This window comes from Malaya genurostris, chromosome 3 (assembly GCF_030247185.1).
Source record: "Malaya genurostris strain Urasoe2022 chromosome 3, Malgen_1.1, whole genome shotgun sequence".
Classification (NCBI taxonomy): Eukaryota; Metazoa; Arthropoda; class Insecta; order Diptera; family Culicidae; genus Malaya; species Malaya genurostris.
Genome location: NC_080572.1, coordinates 148,582,130 through 148,603,191, shown reverse-complemented (window position 1 = coordinate 148,603,191; position 21,062 = coordinate 148,582,130). Strand labels below are relative to the sequence as shown.

At 38.0% G+C, this 21,062-nt stretch overlaps 1 protein-coding gene across 1 annotated transcript in view; it reads left to right on the top strand.

Moving 5' to 3' along the window:
- The window catches only part of LOC131434038 (JNK-interacting protein 3), a 520,973-nt gene that overhangs the window by 489,731 nt on the left and 10,180 nt on the right, over window positions 1–21,062 (top strand). Inside the window, exon 9 of the mRNA XM_058600669.1 lies at window positions 19,534–20,063. Within this exon, the coding sequence (XP_058456652.1) occupies window positions 19,534–20,063 (530 nt within the window). The remainder of the gene's footprint in view (window positions 1–19,533; window positions 20,064–21,062) is intronic.

Sequence of the window (21,062 nt, the reverse complement as noted above, 5' to 3'; positions counted from 1 at the left end):
AACCATAAACGATTGTTTCCAAATCGTCGGGATTCGAGATTCAACAAGTGACTGGTTATAAATTGTGTGCTCGGCAAGAGCTTCAATATTACGCGAAATATAACGGAAGGTATACCATCCGGACCGGGTGTGAACGTACTCTTAAGTTTTCGAGTAGCTTTCCTAACCATATCAAGTGTAACATAGGATACATCAAAATCAAACAGACTATTAGGAGCATCCAATACTGCCAAGTCAATTTTACGCTTGGTAACGAAATGCGCGGCGAATACTGATGAGAAATGATTGGCAAACAATTCGCATTTTTCCGTACTTTTTTATGATTCAGTATCGTATAAAAATATACTCGTTGGGACCGAAGAGCACTTTCTCGTTGAATTAACGTAATTCCAGAACTTTTGGGGCATCGCCTCAAATTAGTTTGCACACGTAAAACGTAAGATTTATAGAGCAACGAATTCAAATAGAGATGCTCATTGGATGATAAATGAAAGCTAAATTTATTCTCAGCAGAACAATGTCTACGTAACCGTCGCTGTGGGGCATTACGTTTTCGTTTCAATGATCGCAATAGCGATGTACTTCAAGCAGGAGAAATACTTGGCCGACGAATCGGTACATGAGTGTTCATCCAGTTATTAGGTACAGCACAAAACGTTTCAGCCATTTTGTCAGTGTGCTTTCCATCAAATAAATTCATTCAATCAACTACGGTCAGTGCAGTGAAAACCATATCAAAATCGAATTTATTGTAATCTAACGGCATCTCGTCATCAACAGTGTCGTAATTCAAAAGCACTTCAGAAGCTGCAAGCGGAGTGCTAATAACCAACGGCGGATTATGACGATGAATTGATAGGAGCGGAGAGACGGACCACGTTTTTCTATCATCTGTCGTAGATTGAAAAAGTCCATACTATCCACTAGTAACGAGAAAGCTGTTTGGATTCCTTATCAACTTTCGTGGAGCATACGCATTGAAAGAGTTCAAAAACGATTCGTTCGTCTGGCATTACGAAACTTACCTTGGCAAAATCCTGCTAATCTGCCCCCGTATCAGGATAGATGTCAACTATTAGGAATCGATACGCTTCATCGGCGCCGAAAAATCCAACAAGCATTATTAATTGCAAAACTGATCAATGGGGAAATTGATGCTCCTGAATCACGCTCTGTGGTAAATTTTCGGATACCGAATAGGACACTGCGAAATACATCACTGCTTCAGCAGAGATTTCACAGGACTCGTTTTGGCTTTAATGAACCGATTACTGCTTCCATTCGAACTTTCACAGCTGTTGAGGATCTTTTCTAGTTTGAATCATCTAGTCATTTCGCGAAAAAACTGAAACGATCCACTGTGATTTGAATTTTTAAGATATTTTATTAGTGACATTTGTGATACTAGCTTTAAGTTACATTGTGTTTCATTACTTTCGTTTATGTTCTTGAAAAGATAGTGGTTTTTGCGCCCGTTTGAGAATGACAAACGAACAGTTCAACTCAAATGGGTTTTTCCCACTCTAATTGTCCATTTAGAAATTGTATCCGATGGACACAATAATAGTAAATAAATAAATAAATAAATAAATAAATATCAGGACGCTCTCAGAACCGAATTTAATTAGCTCATTGACTGAATGAATATGTGCACTCGTCACATTCATATTTCGGGGAGAATATAAATAGCACACAACAGCAGTCGCTTACGTCCCATTGACATCGACACACACACTTGATCAATGGTTTCTCTCATAGTAACGTTGACAATTGAGCTGATGAAACGATTGTGCACAGCAACCAATACTCCAACAAATCGTGACTTTTTGCTGTTCCGATCACAACGATGCACAATGTACGTCCCGCCAAAAAGTTGCGATGAGTTTATTGCTGCATCGAGGCCAGTCTCGATCAAAATAATCACATCGAAATTGCTTTCAAGTGCGTTGCAATAAAATTCGTCAATTTTACTTCGTAGTCCTCAAACATTCTGATAGTATATCCAAAGACGGCAATCATCACCAGCTGGAAACTGCGACAAAGAAGCATAAAATCCGAAAATATTAGAAATAGTATAATACTCGCCTTTGGTGGAAACCCTAGGGTTTACACCGTCAAAAGAAAGCCGCTGAGAATAGTTATCATGATTGGAGCCAACCCATGAGCCTCCACCGCTCACAGAAAGATGACCAATAGTGTTGTCAAATCGATTTAAATTAGTTATAGCTGATTGATATTTTCCGGTGTCCTTTGGTTTTTTGTTAACTCAACAAATTCACCGAACAGTATTCCATCCGGTTAAAACGGAAGCATCAAGAGCGAGTTCTCTCATCGATGGATCAAGTCCAACATCAGATTGGTCATATCTATGTCCTTCGGCACTAAACGAATGATGTCGACCAGTAACGTTATCTTCAAGCAGCGAGAAACTATTTTTTGCATATCCTCCGTAGTCGTAAGAGGGTGAACACCAAATAAATAGAGTCAAAATTTTGGTTGGCTAGTCGTGGGTGTCAAGGATGGTACGGATAAATCATTTATGTCTAAGGTACTGGTGCCGCGATCAGATGGAACACCATTAGGTTGACCTTCATTACCACGGCGACGTTTAACACCAAGCCTCGGCCAGTCATTCTTCGTGCGAATCGAAGGTTTGTCCAAGAGAGAGTCAGATGATATGCACGATCGACTTTGTCGTTCAGTTTTTCGACTAACTTGAACAACTGATGCACTTGTGCTGGTAAGCCATCTTCAGATAACTCAGCAACGGATGATGAGGTAGCTCCGTATACTACTGAGATATACTGTTTAATACTCTTGCCGTTTAGTTCTTTTCTACAGTTTAGACGTACGAATAATGCCTTTCCTTGGATAGGCGGTTGGCATGACTAAAACTTAATCCACAGCACTGCTGGCTGATATGAAAATAACTTTCACAGAAACCACAGAACATCGGCTCAATTTCGTTTATTTCCAACTGACATTCACTGCATTGTTTGATAATCTTCATGATAGAATAAAGGAAGGAATAGCACCAAACAGTAACTGAGATAAACCAAGATCAATTTCGTACTAAAACCGAACAATTATTAATTGAATTTTAACAAGTAATAAAAGCGATAAATATGTCAGAAATTAAAAAGGTTCTTACTAGAGGAACTCTTTGGTAGAACGCTGAACTCACTAGACTAAGGACTATGTAGAAGAGCTTGGAACTACCGACAAAGTAATGGGCCGGATGCATTCATGTCGGCTCGAAGATTTTACAAAAATGCTCTTCGATCGTCTGAGCGCAGTGGTTGGAAAAGCTTTTGCACAAATGTCTCTAGTATCAACGAGGCTAGGAGTTTAAATGAGTTACTTTCGAAATCGAAGGACTTTTATGTCGTTTTCTTGATGACTCCAGGATGTATGAAACCATCACCAACAGTTGTTCCTGAGACTTTTTCCAGCAGTTACGATTCTTGGGCACTTGCTCGAAAAATTGTGACGGTTGAATCGGTCAAATGAAGAGTTCAGAGTTTTGCTTCTCGTAAGTCTCCTAGAAAAGATGGAGTTTTCCCAGTGTTACTGCGGAAAGAGTATGAACATTTCAATTATGTTTTGAAAAAAATACATACAGGACCTAAATGACTCCAGTTGAAAGGTCCCTAATAAAAAATACTTGGTTGCTTGTTAAATAAACATTTAAGGAAAATTCATTTGTATAGCTTCGGTTTATATTCCTCCAAGAGCCCAAGTTAGACTGCAACAACTTAATGAAATGGTTGAATCCCTCCATGCTCCACGATTGATTCTGGGAGATTTCAATTCGCACGGAATTATGTGGGGCTTACAATGATAAAAAATGGTGGGCTTACAATGATAAAAGGTCATATTTATTTTATAATTTTTCTCAACCGTGAAGTGTCAACCTTTCATTCGTAAGAGCTAAGCGTCAATCTTTCATTCGTAAGAGCGAAGCGTGAACCTATCATTCAACTCACTCACACATCAACGCATCAATAAGGAATGTTTGGAAATTGTCCACTCAAAGGAGGGAAATGCCGCGTCTCGCGCCCGTCAACAAATAGCAATGTCATCACTCTCGCTCATTCTCCCACTGCAACCAATGGGAAGCCAATCAATCGGACAATACAACCGATTCAACTATAAATACACACGTTGCAACCGATGTAAATTCAGTATTTTTTAACCTTCGAATAGAAAACATTAAAAAGCTAGATCAAGTGAACTAATCATTCATCCGAACAAATCATCTTTTGCTTTCAAATGGTCTACAGCCAGGATACAAGTAACTGTCGGTGAAAACGCTCATGGACAGAGCGGCTTTGTCTTTCGCTTGCTTTCGAAGTCTTCCAGTCTTTTTTCGATATATATTGTTCTAATGCCTCAGTACAGTCGTTGCATCACCAGCAAAGAGTTCTTCGATATAATTCAGATGCACCGTACTGAATGTTATTAAGCAAATCGTTCACCGTCATTCCTGTGGTGCTCCAGGAGATACAAGTATTCCAATAGGTAGCAGTTGAGTATTTGTTTTCATCGAACGTTGTCGCAAACAAACAATAATGTTTGCGAAAGTTTCAACATGACAGTTTTAAATATGGATAGAATGACACAGATCGCAAGACCTCCTGCACGACCAAGTGCATTAGATTTATCTATTTGCTCGACCTCATTTCGACTAGATTGCACCTGGAAAACATTTCCTGATTTACAAGGTAGCGATCATTTACCAATCATCATCTCAATCAGCAGTAACAAATGCGTTTATAATTCAGTTAATATCCCATATGATTTAACAAAAAATATTGACTGGATTAAACACCAGAGTAGTATCTCTAGTATTTTAAATTTAATGGAAGAGCTCCCCCGTTGGAAGAATATGACTTTATCGCTTGTTCGATTCTGAAGGCCGCAGAACAAGCCCAATACAAACGATTTCTTCGTCCGATGACAAACAGAAGGCCTCCCAACCCTTGGTTAGACAAAGAGAGCTCCTTTGCAAAACATGCGAAACAAACTGCTCGTAAGGCGTTTTGAAAATGAAGAGGAGGAACTCCTCATAATTTTTTAAAATTTTTGGTTTTAGAAACCAAGTACAAGAGCATAAGTCGGGCCAATGAATAGCTATTGCTATTGGAGACATTTTGTCGAAGGTTTGTCAAGATAAACCTCGATGAACACTCTATGGAACACTACCAGACGTATGAGGAATCATGCCGTAGGAAATGAAATTGAAGAATACTCGAACCGATGAATATTTGACTTTGCTAGGAAAGTTTCTCCAGATTTTGTTCCTACGCTGAGCATTATTCGAGAGTGTACCACAAATAAAGGTTCTATTGATAGCCCCTTTTCAATGATGGAATTTTCTATAGCTCCTCTTGTAACAATAACGCTCCTGGATTGTCAGAATTAAATTCAACTTGGTTAAGAATCTGGCAGATCTCGCAAAAAGACGTTTGTTAGAATTGTTCAACAAGTTTCATGAGCAAAATATTATTCCACCTGACTGGAGACAAGTGATATTTATCGCCATTCAAAAGCCGGGGAAACCTGCTTCCAATCACAAATCATATAGACCCATTGCAATGTTGTCCTGCATCAGAAAATTGTTCGAAAAAATTATTCTTCGACATCTCGACACATGGGTCGAGACGAACGGCTTGTTATCAGATACTCACTTTGGTTTCCGTAGAAATAAAGGGACGAATGATTGCCTTGCATTACTTTCAGACAAGCTCCACCAACATGGATTTCCTGCGGTTATAAGTATTTGTTTGCATAACCTTTTGTCAGAGAAGTGCGTGCATTTTCCACATGGCGATTTGTTAACATTCAGAATTAGCTACATGGGTCTCCTGCAAGGCTTATGCCTCAGTCCGCTCCTCTGTGATTTTTACGTGAATGACATTAACAGCTGTCTAGTAACCTCATGCACACTAAGACAATTGACAGATGACATTGACATTTTCAGTTACTGGACCCAAAGCTGTTGATCTGCAAAAACCATTGCAAGATACCTTAGATAACTTGTCCGTTTGGGCTATTCATCTGGGTATCGAATTCTCTGCGGAGAACACAGAGCTGCTCGTCTTTTGGAAAAGCATGATCCCGCGCAGCTTCAACTTCATATGATGGGCAGAATTATCGCGCAGGTTTTGACTTTCAAATACCTCGGCGTGCGGTTTGATTCCAAATGCACGTGGGGAGGACACATTATGTATCTGACAACGAAATGCCAACAAAAAGTAAATTTTCTTCGAACGATAACAAGATCCAGGTCGGATGCTCATCCAGAAGATCTAATAAAATTATATCAGACAACGACTCTTTCAGTGATGGAATATGGATGCGGTTGCTTTTGTTCCGCTGCACACTCCCCTGTGCTCAAACTTGAGCGAATTCAGTACCGTTGTTTGCGTTTGCCTTAGGCTGCATGCATTCGAGCCATACAATGAATCTTGAAGTTCTGGCGGGAGTTTCTCCATTGAAAGATCGTTTTTGAGAGCTTTCATCACGCCTGCTAATAAGATGAGAGGAAATGAATGCCCTGGTTATTATTAATTTCGAAAGGCTGGTTGTATGTCACAGGAAATCAACCCTTCAAGATATATTTCTCTCCGTGTCAGCCTCCCAAATGTCCCTGACTCAACTTTATTTTTCGACACATCCATGCAGCGCGATGTGCGTGGAATTCTGGATCATCTACACTCGATGGAAATCCCAAAAATATTTTCAAGTAAGTTCAAGGATATCGACTCTGAGAAAATGTTTTACACGGATGGATCACGAATTGAAAAGATGACAGGGCTAGGTATGTTCAACAATAATGTTTCGGCCTAATTTAGACTTCAAGAGCCTGCATCTGTTTATATAGCAGAGTTATCAGCAGTTTAAGTATAATCATCACATTATCTCCAATCCATTATTTCCTCTTCACAGATAGCCTAAGTGCAATTGAAGCCATTCGTTTAAACATGACTGGCAAGAATGAACCATTTTTCATTAAAAAAACAGTGTCTGAGCGACACATTGAATAATAATTATCAAGTCACTATAGTCTGGGCCCCGGCTCATTGCCCCATTCTAGGCAATTAAAGAGCCAATACTTTAGACAAGCGTGGTGCTATTGAGGGTGGAATTTATGAGCGACCGATTGCTTTTAACGAATTCTATAGCGCGTCTCTTCAAAGAGCACCTGCCAGGTGGTAAGTTTCTTGGGATAGAGATGATCTGGGTCGGTGGATGCGCTCAATTATTTCCAAAGTATCGACAAAGGCATGCTTTATTGGGCTCGATATGAGTAGGGACTTCATTCGTGTGATGCCCAGACTCATGTGCAATCACTACACGTATCTAACACATATCCTTTGAATGAGACTTGTGCTTGTGGCGAAGGTTACTGCGATATTGATCATGTCTTTTGGACATGCATGGTGTATCGTGATGTCAGATCTCAACTAATAAATTCCTTGCGTACTCAAAGTATACTATCCAATGCCCCAGTTTGCAACATTCTTGCTTGTCGTGACCTTCGTAAATTTTATTTTATGCTAGACTCCTTCCTCTCCCATGAGTTCAACCAGTAGACAGGTTTTTTACATTGTATAAAAGTGATGAACTGATAAAAACAAACCTTATAAGATGTATCATGTACAAAATGAATGTTCATTAACAGTGTTTAAATTAACCGATGAATTCCAACATACTAATATGATATTCGAAATATATTAGGTATAAATTACTATGTATAGTGGATGCTACGACGAAGAAAAACTTATATTGCCTTGTGAAATAAACGTATTTATTAAAAAGTAATACTTACTTTTTGTCTTGCCTCAGAATATTCTAAGTGCTTGGAAGGAAATAGTTGTCAAATTCATTCCCAAAGGCGATCGCGACACTTATGAGAAAGCGAAGAGTTTCAGGCCTATTAGTTTTAGCTCATTTCTTCTTAAAACATCAATCCGCAACATGGAATGCAACATGCTTACTGTTATATACTCACGTATAACAGTTTGCGATGTTTTGATACCAAATCGAGAGTAGTGATAATAAAGGAGCTTGGCTCAGTCTTAAGCAGTTCTTGAAGGTAACTAGTCGCTCTTGTCTTTTTATCCGAAAATCAGAAAACGTTATAAGGTGCATGTGATATTTAAAACCGTAATAGATTAATTAGATTAACAAAGTATACAAAAGTGGCGACGAGGTTTAGCACGATACCTTTCGCGTGTGAATTTAATTTTGTTCATTAGCAGTGGTTGGATAAAAAGGTGTACATAGTTGCGAAAAGCTATCTTTATAGTGAGTTTTTTTACTTGGAAGCGGCTAAGTGAAGCTAAAGTGGAATGTGTAGGAAATTGCATGATTAATACACAGTTAACGTGGAATTGCAGTGATACTAAATTAATAAAAAAAAGATAAAGAAAGCAGTACAAAGGAGGTATTGTTGAAATCAGCTAACCACGCGGTTCTGGTCAGCTCAGCTTTCTTGTAGTATATATTGCGCCATTTTGTACGCTTGCCCTCGGTCTCTTGCATGATAGGAGAGCAATGCTGAGCTTAGTGGTTCTCTAAGTATACATTATAGCGGTGAGCAAAAGCACAGCTGAAATCGTTATTTGAATGTGAAGGTAAAAGCTCTAAGAAAATAGTTGTGATTTTGAGTGCGCGCTGATTGGTAAACGGAGAGAGGAATTCATCATACAGGAAACCACACGAATTTAACGAAGTACGAAAAGAACGCAAGGAAACACTCAATCTCTGGTGAGCAAACGAATTGTGAGTAACCGCAATATAACCAAGTAAGTGGAAATTTTGTTCTTTTTATAGAAAAAAAAAACTTTTGGCAGCATGGCGCCAACAGGATTGATTGGGGTGATTGATCACTACGTAGTGGGTAAATCCTTTACGAATTATATTGAAAGATTTGAAATATATTGTAAGCTTAATAATGTGCCTGAAGAGCAGAAACGTTCTTATTTTATTACTCTAAGCGGAGATGCTGTTTACGATCAGTTGAAAATTCTTTTTCCTTTCCTGGGATTACGGGACAAAGTATTACAGCATAAACTTTTGATGGAAGATGATCTTGCGTTAGAGGCGGTCGAATAAATGATAATTAATAGCGAGATTGCAGGTAATCGAGTAAAAATAATTACGGAAACTAATAACTCTAATGTACTATCTATAAAGCATAGAATAGGCACTCGTGATGTTTCGAGTAGTAGCCATACTGATTGGAGGCAGAATTATTCGAATCGAGAGAGTCGAGTGAGTTATAATCATGACCGTCCATATCCGCGATTGGCGGACAGAAGACGTGAGCGCTCAAGATCTCAAAGTCACGACAGAAACAATTACGCAAATGCGATTTGTAATTTTTGTAAACGTAAAGGTCACATCAAAAGAGACTGTTATCGGTTTAAAAACTCGGGTTCAGTTAATTTTGTAGAAGACAAGCAACCTACAATGGACTCTGTAGCGCACTATTACAAACGTTTAAAAATTCATAAATCCAGCGATGAAGAGGAAAATTCGGATTATGAGTGTCTTATGATTTCAGCAGTGAGAAATATAAGCGATCCATGTGTAGTAAACGCTAAAGTAAACGATCGAACACTAAAAATGGAAATAGATACTGGATCGGCTGTATCGGTAATTGGGGAGGATTTATTTAAACAATTTTTTTCGGACTCAACCGTCTCCAAGTGTACGCGTAAACTGATAGTTGTTAATGGATCACGTTTGAATACTTTAGGTGAAATTATTGTGAATGTTTTGATAAATAATATAGCAAGTAAAGCAAAGTTAATCGTTCTCAAAACGGATAATAATTTTATTCCGCTAATTGGGCGAGATTGGATGGATGTTTTCTACCCAAGTTGGCGCAGGGGTTTTTCGGAGGTTGAATTGGTTCAGAACTTGAGTTTACAAAATAGTAAGGAACAAATATTGAATAATCTAAAAATTAAATATGCTTCAGTGTTTAATGAAAACTTTTCAGAACCAATAAAAAACTTTCAGGCCGAATTAATCCTCAAAGATGATCAACCAATATTCAAGCGCGCGTATGAAGTACCCTATGAAATCAAGGACAAATTATTAAACCATTTAAGCATGCTCGAAAAGCAAAAAATTATTTCTCCAATTTCTGCTAGTGAGTGGGCATCTCCGGTTATAGCTGTTATGAAAAAGGACGGAGACATACGAATGGTCATAGATTGCAAAGCATCAATTAACAAGGTACTTCTACCGAATACCTACCCCCTACCGTTGGCTCAAGACATTTTTGCATCTTTAGCCGGATGCAAGGTGTTTTGCTCTCTTGATTTAACGGGAGCATACACTCAATTGCAGCTTTCTGAGAGATCAAGAAAGTTTGTTGTAATTAATACATCCAAAGGTTTATATACATACAATCGTCTTCCTCAGGGAGCATCATCAAGTGCTTCTATTTTTCAGATGACGATGGATCAGGTTTTGCGGGGATTAGAAGGGGTGACTTGTTATCTGGACGACATTCTTGTAGCAGGAAAAAATTTTTATGATTGTTTACATAAGTTGGAGCTTGTTATGGAGTGCCTCTCCAAAGCCAATATTCGAGTCAATTTTAAAAAATGCAAGTTTTTCGTGGACAAGTTAATGTATTTAGGACATTTAATTACGGACGAAGGATTGCTACCATCCCCAGAAAAGATTTCTACTATTAGTAAGGCCAATAAACCACGTAATATAACTGAACTCAAGTCGTATTTAGGATTAATTAATTTTTACAACAAGTTTATACCAAACATGTCATCTAAGTTGAAGTGTCTTTACTATCTTTTACAGAAAAATGTTCAATTTGAGTGGACAGAAAGCTATGATAAAGCTTTTGAAGACAGCAAGAGAGCTTTACTCAATGCAAATATACTAGAATATTATGACCCCCACAAAGAATTAATACTTGTAACCGACGCTTCTTCTTATGGACTAGGCGGTGTACTAGCGCATAGAATAGATGGTGTTGAAAAACCAGTGTGCTTCACGTCATTTTCGCTCAACTCTGCACAGAAAGCTTACCCCATACTTCATCTTGAAGCACTGGCAGTGGTATGTTCTATCAAGAAGTTTCATAAATTTCTTTTTGGCCAGAGATTCACGGTATATACTGACCATAAACCGTTATTAGGCATTTTGGGAAGAAATGGAAAAAATACTCTAATAGTAAGTAGACTTCAACGTTACGTACTGGAGTTGGCGATTTATGATTTTGAGGTCAAATATCGACCATCTTCTCAAATGGGAAATGCAGACTTTTGCTCTCGTTTTCCATTGGAACAAACTGTTCCAAAATGCCTGGGTGGTGATTTTGTCAAAAGTTTAAATTTTTCAAATGAGTTTCCACTGGATTATTCAATGATAACCCGTGAATCTAAATCAGACGACTTTCTATCGCAACTGTTTGATTTTATTGAACATGGTTGGCCTATCAATGTACCAAAGCATTTTCGTAATGTTTATTCTTGCAGAGATGAGTTAGAGTGCATCGACGGTTGTGTACTTTTTAAAGATAGGGTATTTATTCCGGTTAGCTTGCAAGCGGGTATTTTAAAACTACTACATGCGAATCACAGCGGTATGATAAAAATGAAACGGCTTGCTAGGCGATCTGTTTACTGGTGTGGAATAAATGGGGACATAGAAGATTATGTAAAAAGGTGTGAAATATGTGCAAAAATGGGAGCCATTCCTAAAATCAAAGACGTGGGCGCTTGGACAGCAACCAGCCGCCCTTTCAGCAGGATCCACGCTGATTTTTTTTATCTCGAAAATAAAATATTTCTTTTAATTGTCGACAGCTACTCAAAGTGGGTCGAAGTTGAGTTAATGCGATATGGCACCGATGCTGCAAGAGTTTAAAAAAAATGGCTAAGATTTTTGTCTCCTTTGGTTTGCCAGACGTACTAGTGACCAATGGTGGACCTCCATTCAACAGTAAAGAATTTATTACTTTTTTAGAATTACAAGGTATAAAAGTCCTCAAGAGCCCACCGTACAACCCGGCAAGTAACGGTCAAGCAGAGCGCCTGGTAAGGGTAGTCAAAACGACACTAAAAACCCTTCTTAATCCACCTAGTGGTGTGATAATGCCTTTCTCTTCTTTCATAACAGTCTCATGAAAATATGTTTCATACTTTTATTAAATAATTTTGGACACTAATTTTGACAACAATTGATGCAGATTGATTCGAGTAGATCACAAAAGCATGCTTCAGTGTTTATGTCACACAGTCAGCATCATTTTTCCAAATTAGTGCTTGACATTTGCGTTGCCTATTTGTAATCAGTGATGCTAATCTAAAAACCCTTCTTAGTCCACTTAGTGGAATTTTCATATATCTTGAAAAATCACCATAGGGGGGAGTACATGAAATTTTCGAAATCGAAAAAAAATTTTTGATGCCAAAAGGCTTAGAATTGCATGAAACGTCGAGATTTAGTGTCATCTCGAAAAAAAATTTTTTTGAAAAAGTCGACTTTTTGGGACTTAGAAAATATATGAAAATTTTTCTAAGTCCCAGAAAGTTAATTTTTTCAAAAAAAATTTTTTTCGAGATAACACTAAATTTCGATGTTTCATGCAGTTTTAAGAGTTTCGGCATCAAAAAAAATTTTCGATTTTGGAAATTTCATGTACTCCCCCCTATGGTGCTTTTTCAAGGTCGAAAATTGTCAAACCTATACCACCGGGCAGCACCCCTTACGCATGTCCGATTTAGGTCAAATTTTGCATGAAGGCTTTTTTCGAGGTGCTTAAACTTTTGAGCACTAGAACTTAACGAAAATAGAGGTGATCCTAAAATTTTGGCATCCATATATATAAAAGGTGATTTTTTTGAGGTTAGGATTTTCATGCATTAGTATTTGCTCAGATTTTTTGAGGTTATGATTTTCATGCATTATTATTTGCTCAGTATGCTTTGACATTTCATCATGAATAGACTTACTAACGAGCAACGCTTGCAAATCATTGAATTTTATTACCCTAGAAAAGTTGGCAGAAAATCCGCTTTTTTATCGACAAATTTTGTTCAGCGATGAGTCTCATTTCTGGTTGAATGGCTACGTAAATAAGCAAAATTGCCGCATTTGGAGTGAAGAGCAACCAGAAGCCGTTCAAGAACTGCCCATGCATCCCGAAAAATGCACTGTTTGGTGTGGTTTGTACGCTGGTGGAATCATTGGACCGTATTTTTTCAAAGATGCTGTTGGACGCAACGTTACAGTGAATGGCGATCGCTATCGTTCGATGCTAACAAACTTTTTGTTGCCAAAAATGGAAGAACTGAACTTGGTTGACATGTGGTTTCAACAAGATGGCACTACATGCCACACAGCTCGCGATTCTATGGCCATTTTGAGGGAAAACTTCGGAGAACAATTCATCTCAAGAAATGGACCGGTAAGTTGGCCACCAAGATCATGCGATTTGACGCCTTTAGACTATTTTTTGTGGGGCTACGTCAAGTCTAAAGTCTACAGAAATAAGCCAGTAACTATTCCAGCTTTGGAAGACAACATTTCCGAAGAAATTCGGGCTATTCCGGCCGAAATGCTCGAAAAAGTTGCCCAAAATTGGACTTTCCGAATGGACCACCTAAGACGCAGCCGCGGTCAACATTTAAATGAAATTATCTTCAAAAAGTAAATGTCATGTACCAATCTAACGTTTAAAATAAAGAACCGATGAGATTTTGCAAATTTTATGCGTTTTATTGTTTAAAAAAGTTCTCAAGCTCTTAAAAAATCACCCTGTATAAGAGCGGTAAAAATCAATGTGTTTTGTCGGTTACGTCACTTATACCATCATATATCTGGAACCAAAAGTCACAACCATTTGATCTTCGAACTTGATCAATGGCCCGACAGTAGCTTTCAAACGAACCCAAGTTTGTTAAAATCGGTTCAGTTATCTCTGAGAAAATTGAGCGCGTTCAAATTCAACGCCTTGTGTCGGTTACGTCACTTATACAATCATATCTCCGAAACCAAAAGTCACAGCCATTTGATCTTCGAACTTGATCAATGGCCCGACAGTAGCTTTCAAACGAACCCAAATTTGTTAAAATCGGTTCAGCCATCTCTGAGAAAATTGAGCGCGTTCAAATTCAACGCCTTTTGTCGGTTACGTCACTTATACAATCATATCTCCGAAACCAAAAGTCACAGCCATTTGATCTTCGAACTTGATCAATGGCCCGACAGTAGCTTTCAAACGAGCCCAAGTTTGTTAAAATCGGTTCAGCCATCTCTGAGAAAATCGAGCGCGTTCAAATATCTTCTAAAAGTGCACACACACACATACACACACACACACACACACACACATACACACAGACATTTTCCGATCTCGTCGAACTGAGTATATAACACTATGGGTCTCCGGTATATAACACTATGGGTCTCCGAGGCTCCGTTCGAAAGTCGGTTTTTCCAGCAATTCTAATACCTTTCTATAGAGAAAGGCAAAAAGCCTTCTTAGTCCACTTAGTGAAATTTTCATATATCTTGAAAAATCACCATAGGGGGGAGTACATGAAATTTTCGAAATCGAAAAAAAAATTTTTGATGCCAAAAGGCTTAGAATTGCATGAAACGTCGAGATTTAGTGTCATATCGAAAAAATTTTTTTTTGAAAAAATCGACTTTTTGGGACTTAGAAAAAATATGAAAATTTTTCTAAGTTCCAGAAAGTTGATTTTTTCAAAAAAAATTTTTTTCGAGATGACACTAAATTTCGATGTTTTATGCAGTTTTAAGAGTTTTGGCATCAAAAAAAATTTTCGATTTTGGAAATTTCATGTACTCCCCCCTATGGTGCTTTTTCAAGATCGAAAATTGCCAAACCTTTACCACCGGGCAGCACCCCTTAAGCATGTCCGATTTAGGTCAAATTTTGCATGAAGACTTTTTTCGAGGTGCTTAAACTTTTGAGCACTAGAACTTTACGAAAATAGAGTTGATCCCAAAATTTTGGCACCCTTATATATATAAGAGCGGTAAAAATCAACGTGTTTTGTCGGTTACGTCACTTATACCATCATATATCTGGAACCAAAAGTCACAACCATTTGATCTTCGAACTTGATCAACGGCCCGACAGTAGCTTTCAAACGAGCCCAAGTTTGTTAAAATCGGATCAGCCATCTCTGAGAAAATTGAGCGCGTTCAAATACAACGCTTTTTGTCGGTTACGTCACTTATACGATCATATCTCCGGAACCAAAACTCACAACCATTTGATCTTCGAACTTGATCAATAGCCCGACAGTAGCTTTCAAACGAGCCCAAGTTTGTTAAAATTGGTTCAGCCATCTCTGAGAAAATTGAGCGCGTTCAAATAGCACGATTTTTGTCGGTTACGTCACTTATACCATCATATCTCCGGAACCAAAAGTCACAGCCATTTGATCTTCGAACTTGATCAATGGCCCGACAGTAGCTTTCAAACGAGCCCAAGTTTGTTCAAATCGGTTCAGCCATCTCTGAGAAAATTGAGCGCGTTCAAATATCCTCGAAAAGTGCACACACATACACACACAGACATTTTCCGATCTCGACGAACTGAGTCGAATGGTATATAACACTATGGGTCTCCGAGGCTCCGTTCGAAAGTCAGTTTTTCCAGCAATTCTAATACCTTTCTATAGAGAAAGGCAAAAAGCCTTCTTAGTCCACTTAGTGAAATTTTCATATATCTTGAAAAATCACCATAGGGGGGAGTACATGAAATTTTCGAAATCGAAAAAAAATTTTTGATGCCAAAAGGCTTAGAATTGCATGAAACGTCGAGATTTAGTGTCATCTCGAAAAAAAATTTTTTTGAAAAAATCGACTTTTTGGGACTTAGAAAAAATATGAAAATTTTTCTAAGTTCCAGAAAGTTGATTTTTTCAAAAAAATTTTTTTTCGAGATGACACTAAATTTCGATGTTTTATGCAGTTTTAAGAGTTTTGGCATCAAAAAATATTTTCGATTTTGGAAATTTCATGTACTCCCCCCTATGGTGCTTTTTCAAGATCGAAAATTGCCAAACCTTTACCACCGGGCAGCACCCCTTAAGCATGTCCGATTTAGGTCAAATTTTGCATGAAGACTTTTTTCGAGGTGCTTAAACTTTTGAGCACTAGAACTTTACGAAAATAGAGTTGATCCCAAAATTTTGGCACCCTTATATATATAAGAGCGGTAAAAATCAACGTGTTTTGTCGGTTACGTCACTTATACCATCATATATCTGGAACCAAAAGTCACAACCATTTGATCTTCGAACTTGATCAACGGCCCGACAGTAGCTTTCAAACGAGCCCAAGTTTGTTAAAATCGGATCAGCCATCTCTGAGAAAATTGAGCGCGTTCAAATACAACGCTTTTTGTCGGTTACGTCACTTATACGATCATATCTCCGGAACCAAAACTCACAACCATTTGATCTTCGAACTTGATCAATAGCCCGACAGTAGCTTTCAAACGAGCCCAAGTTTGTTAAAATTGGTTCAGCCATCTCTGAGAAAATTGAGCGCGTTCAAATAGCACGATTTTTGTCGGTTACGTCACTTATACCATCATATCTCCGGAACCAAAAGTCACAGCCATTTGATCTTCGAACTTGATCAATGGCCCGACAGTAGCTTTCAAACGAGCCCAAGTTTGTTCAAATCGGTTCAGCCATCTCTGAGAAAATTGAGCGCGTTCAAATATCCTCGAAAAGTGCACATACATACACACACACACATACACACACACACAGACATTTTCCGATCTCGACGAACTGAGTCGAATGGTATATAACACTATGGGTCTCCGAGGCTCCGTTCGAAAGTCAGTTTTTCCAGCAATTCTAATACCTTTCTATAGAGAAAGGAAAAAAGTTTTTACTCGATCCAGATACAAAAGCGTTGGATATTGATGCTCAAATAAATTTGTTTTTGATAAATTACAGGAACAATGGTTTGTCTGCAGACAGTACTTCTCCTTCTGAGAAAATTCTGTCATATAGACCTAAAATTTTATTAGATTTGATCAATCCAAAAAAAAGTTATAAGAACTATTTGAGAGAAGATGATGAAGCATATAGATTTAAAACAGAATTTGTTGATAAGAAATCTGATCCTTTTGAAAAGCTAGCGGTAGGGGAAAAGGTGTATTACAGAAATTTCCGAAAAACGGATTTAGAAAAATGGATCAATGCAACGTTCATTAAACAAATTTCAAAAAATCTCTTTCAGATTTCTCTAGGGCAGCAGTTGCTTATGGCGCATCGAAGTCAATTAAAGTTGATTCCAAGTTCGAAACATAGTACGGTAGTGGTGATGCCTTACCATGGAGAAGATAGAGACCAGACTTCTTCAATGAAGGACCCGTCCGACGTCAGACGAAACAGTGAACGAGTAGAGGCGTATCCAGATGTTCCGCAAGTTCCAGAATCTAATGAAAATGACACAACAAGAGGGTTTAATAAAACCATTCGAAGTCCTATAGCAACTAGAAGTTCTACTCGTTCAAAAAGACTTAACTTTCATATTATTACTGAGACCGGAAATTCGTAGCAGTATATGAAAGATAATGCATTGATAAATTAAGTACAGATATTTCCTGTTTTCTGAAATAATCAAATATTCAATTTTTCCATAAAGTTTCATTTGAATTTAGTTCTAGAAATCATCCAGTAGGTCTTCTCTAGAAAAGGGAGGACTGTTATATACTCACGTATAACAGTTTGCGATGTTTTGATACCAAATCGAGAGTAGTGATAATAAAGGAGCTTGGCTCTGTCTTAAGCAGTTCTTGAAGGTAACTAGTCGCTCTTGTCTTTTTTATCCGAAAATCAGAAAACGTTATAAGGTGCATGTGATATTTAAAACCGTAATAGATTAATTAGATTAACAAAGTATACAAAACTTACAAGCGTGGAAAGTCCACTACAATCCTGTTACATGATGTTGTGTACAACATTGAAAAAGCTTTCTCACAAAATCAATCTTTCTTGAGAATTTTCCTGGATATTGAAGGTGCCTTTGATAACGTGTCTTTTAATTCAATTCTGGAAGCAGCCCGTGGTCATGGCGTAAATTCAAGTATCACAAATTGGATACACTCAGCTAAGCAGCAACCGACTTTTTCCTGTTCAACGCTTCGGCAAGCAGAGATTAGAAAGCTTAGTGTCTGTTGGTGTCCTTAAGGTGGTGTACTATCCCCACTTCTATGGAACTTAGTCGGTTCGTTAAGGAACCTTAATGACCTTAGATTTCCGACTTACGGTTTTGCTGACGATTATCATATATTGATGGCCAATATAAGCACGAACACTCTGTTTGATTTATTGCAGCAAGCTCTGCGATCTGTTGAGTAATGGTGTTGTCAGGTTGGATTATCTGTAAATCCGTGCGAAACATCAATGGTGCTTTTCACTCATCGCAGGTTAATCACAGGATCTCGTCCATTACAGTTCATTGGTTCAGAGGTTGCTGTGGTCGATCAAGTTAAATACGTCCGGGTTATTCTTGATTCAAAACTGAATTGGTCTGCTCAAATTGACTTCAGGATTAAAAGAGTTTGCATTAGTTTTGGCCAATGCAGACGAACTTTTGGAAAATCATGTCGACTCAAACCCATTGTATCTACACAACTATTACTAGACCAATTTTAGCATATGGATGTCTTGTATAGTGGCAAAAAAAAGAAGTTGCGACCGTTCAGTCAAAACTAAATCACCTTTAAAGAATGGCCCTAATGGCGATGACAGGAGCATTCACAACAACTCGTACTACTGCTCTAAAGGCGTTACTGTGCATTGAATCACTACATGTGTTCCTAAAACAAAAGGCATTATCTTGGAACGACAATTTGATGAACACATAGTGCGTTATACCGACGGTTCTCTGTTGGATGGTGCTGTGTGGAATACAATCGGCACTTCAGCAGAGAATCTGTGGTAAACGAATTTATCTTGTTCAGGTAGCTTTAAAGGCCTTCAGTTTGAATTATTCATGCTCGAATCTAGTGATCACATGCTGAACTCAAATTGAGAGCTGGTGTAACGAGTGATTTCGTTGGTCCTGAACCAGCTTTACCACTTTCAACTAGTTGGATAAAGCACAAAATTCATTCTTGGGCTCCATCCAAACATGCTAGCTAATGGCGCAGCTTGCAGGCTTGCGCTCAGACAAAAGCATTTTTACCAGAGTTGAAACTGAATATGTCAGGATGTCTACTGTATTTTTCCAAGCATCATTACAGTATTCAGGTCCGAGCTCTGACTGAATATTGGAGGCCACTATCCTCAAAGAATTGAAGGAATGCAGTCATAATTAGATACATTTCTGTTTTCTTGATTACCAGAGAAGAATGTTAACGTATTCCGGAATATTTTTCAAATAACAAAGTTACTGTTTGCGTTTGTTTATAGCTCTAATACTTTTATAAAAACCGTCCGTTTTGCTACTCTAATCATTAATTTATCCTGTCTTATATTTTAGGATGTGCCTTTCGAGTCTTTTGGTTGTGTGGCTCATAATAATGAATCGACTCCAGAAAATTGCAACAAATCTGATAGTTGCCCCAGTTCTGAAGAACGTCATATTACATCTGTTGGGCCAACTATGTGGATGGGGGCTCAAAATGGAATGCTGTATGTACATAGTTCGATAACTAAATGGAGCGATTGTTTGCATAAAATTATGTTACCAGATTCAATTCTATCAATAGTGCACGTTGAATCTCGTGTTGTAGTTGCTCTGGCAAATGGATCACTAGCCGTATTTCGAAGACAGCTAAATGGCTCGTGGGATGTAAACAATTATTACGTATTAACACTAGGGTCACCAAGGTATTCAACCAGATGTCTCACAATAGTCGGAGACAAAGTATGGGCTGCACACCGAAACAAGATTCACGTTGTAGATCCAATATCACTAACTATCATTACATCATTTGATGCGCATCCAAGAAAAGAAAGTCAAATAAGACAGATGACTTCAACTGGTTCAGGTGTATGGATATCTATAAGGTAAGTGTTATTATTGCGTTCAATTTCAATTCGTTGTTTCTCTAATCAAATTTGAGCTTTTGTTATTTTTATTACACTGTTTTTATTTTATTTTTATGGTCTTCGAAAGTTTACATCGCTCATACGTTTTAAAAGCTAATTTTTAATTTGAATACATTTTTGAACATACTAAAATCAAATTGGTCATAATCTTCATAAACACTCGACAATAACGATTTATTAAGTTTTTCTTTCACTTGGCTTCTCCAATATATATTCCCGCTCAGTCATTGCAAAAACTGAACTTAGTGATGGCGGATTTACGTCAAACTAAAATTAATAAATCGTTAAAAACAATTGCGGTTTGATTTTCCGTAACAATCTGCTTCTGGTAGGAAAGGGTAGACAATCAATACAACCTTCATAGGGGTCTGTCGCACTATACAAGATGTCCAGCCAGCGACTGGCACCATTAAAGAAGGTGACAAGCGATTATAAATACACTCTCCTACTCAATGCTTGATTGGAGAAATAGGTATAAAGCGAGAGGACTAGTGTTTGATGGACAGAGAAGATGTTTGTATATAAGGTATCGGTCGGGTGACGGCCAGGATGTAGACCATGTTCGATGTACGTTGCTACTATGTCTGTGAGTTTTAGTGTGGCTAAAGCAAGATCAGAGTGGCGAAATGGTAGCGCGTATGCACGGAATGCATAAGAACGCAGGTTCGAGTCCTGTCTCTGAGCGTATCTTTTTCCAAAAAAATCATCTTTTCTGTTAGTTTTTCTTTCACTTGGCTTCTCCAATATATATTTCCGCTCAGTCATTGCAAAAACTGAACTCGACAATAAGCCAATTATAACTCGGGGCCTTCATATTTTGTGTTGAAAGATTAAACGCAACGCAAAACCACTGCTAGGAATCATTTCTAAACGAAATTATCCCATCGTATGATATGTCATATACACAAATGTTTGCTTCAATTTTTTTTGTCGCAAGATCTAAGTATTAGCACATAA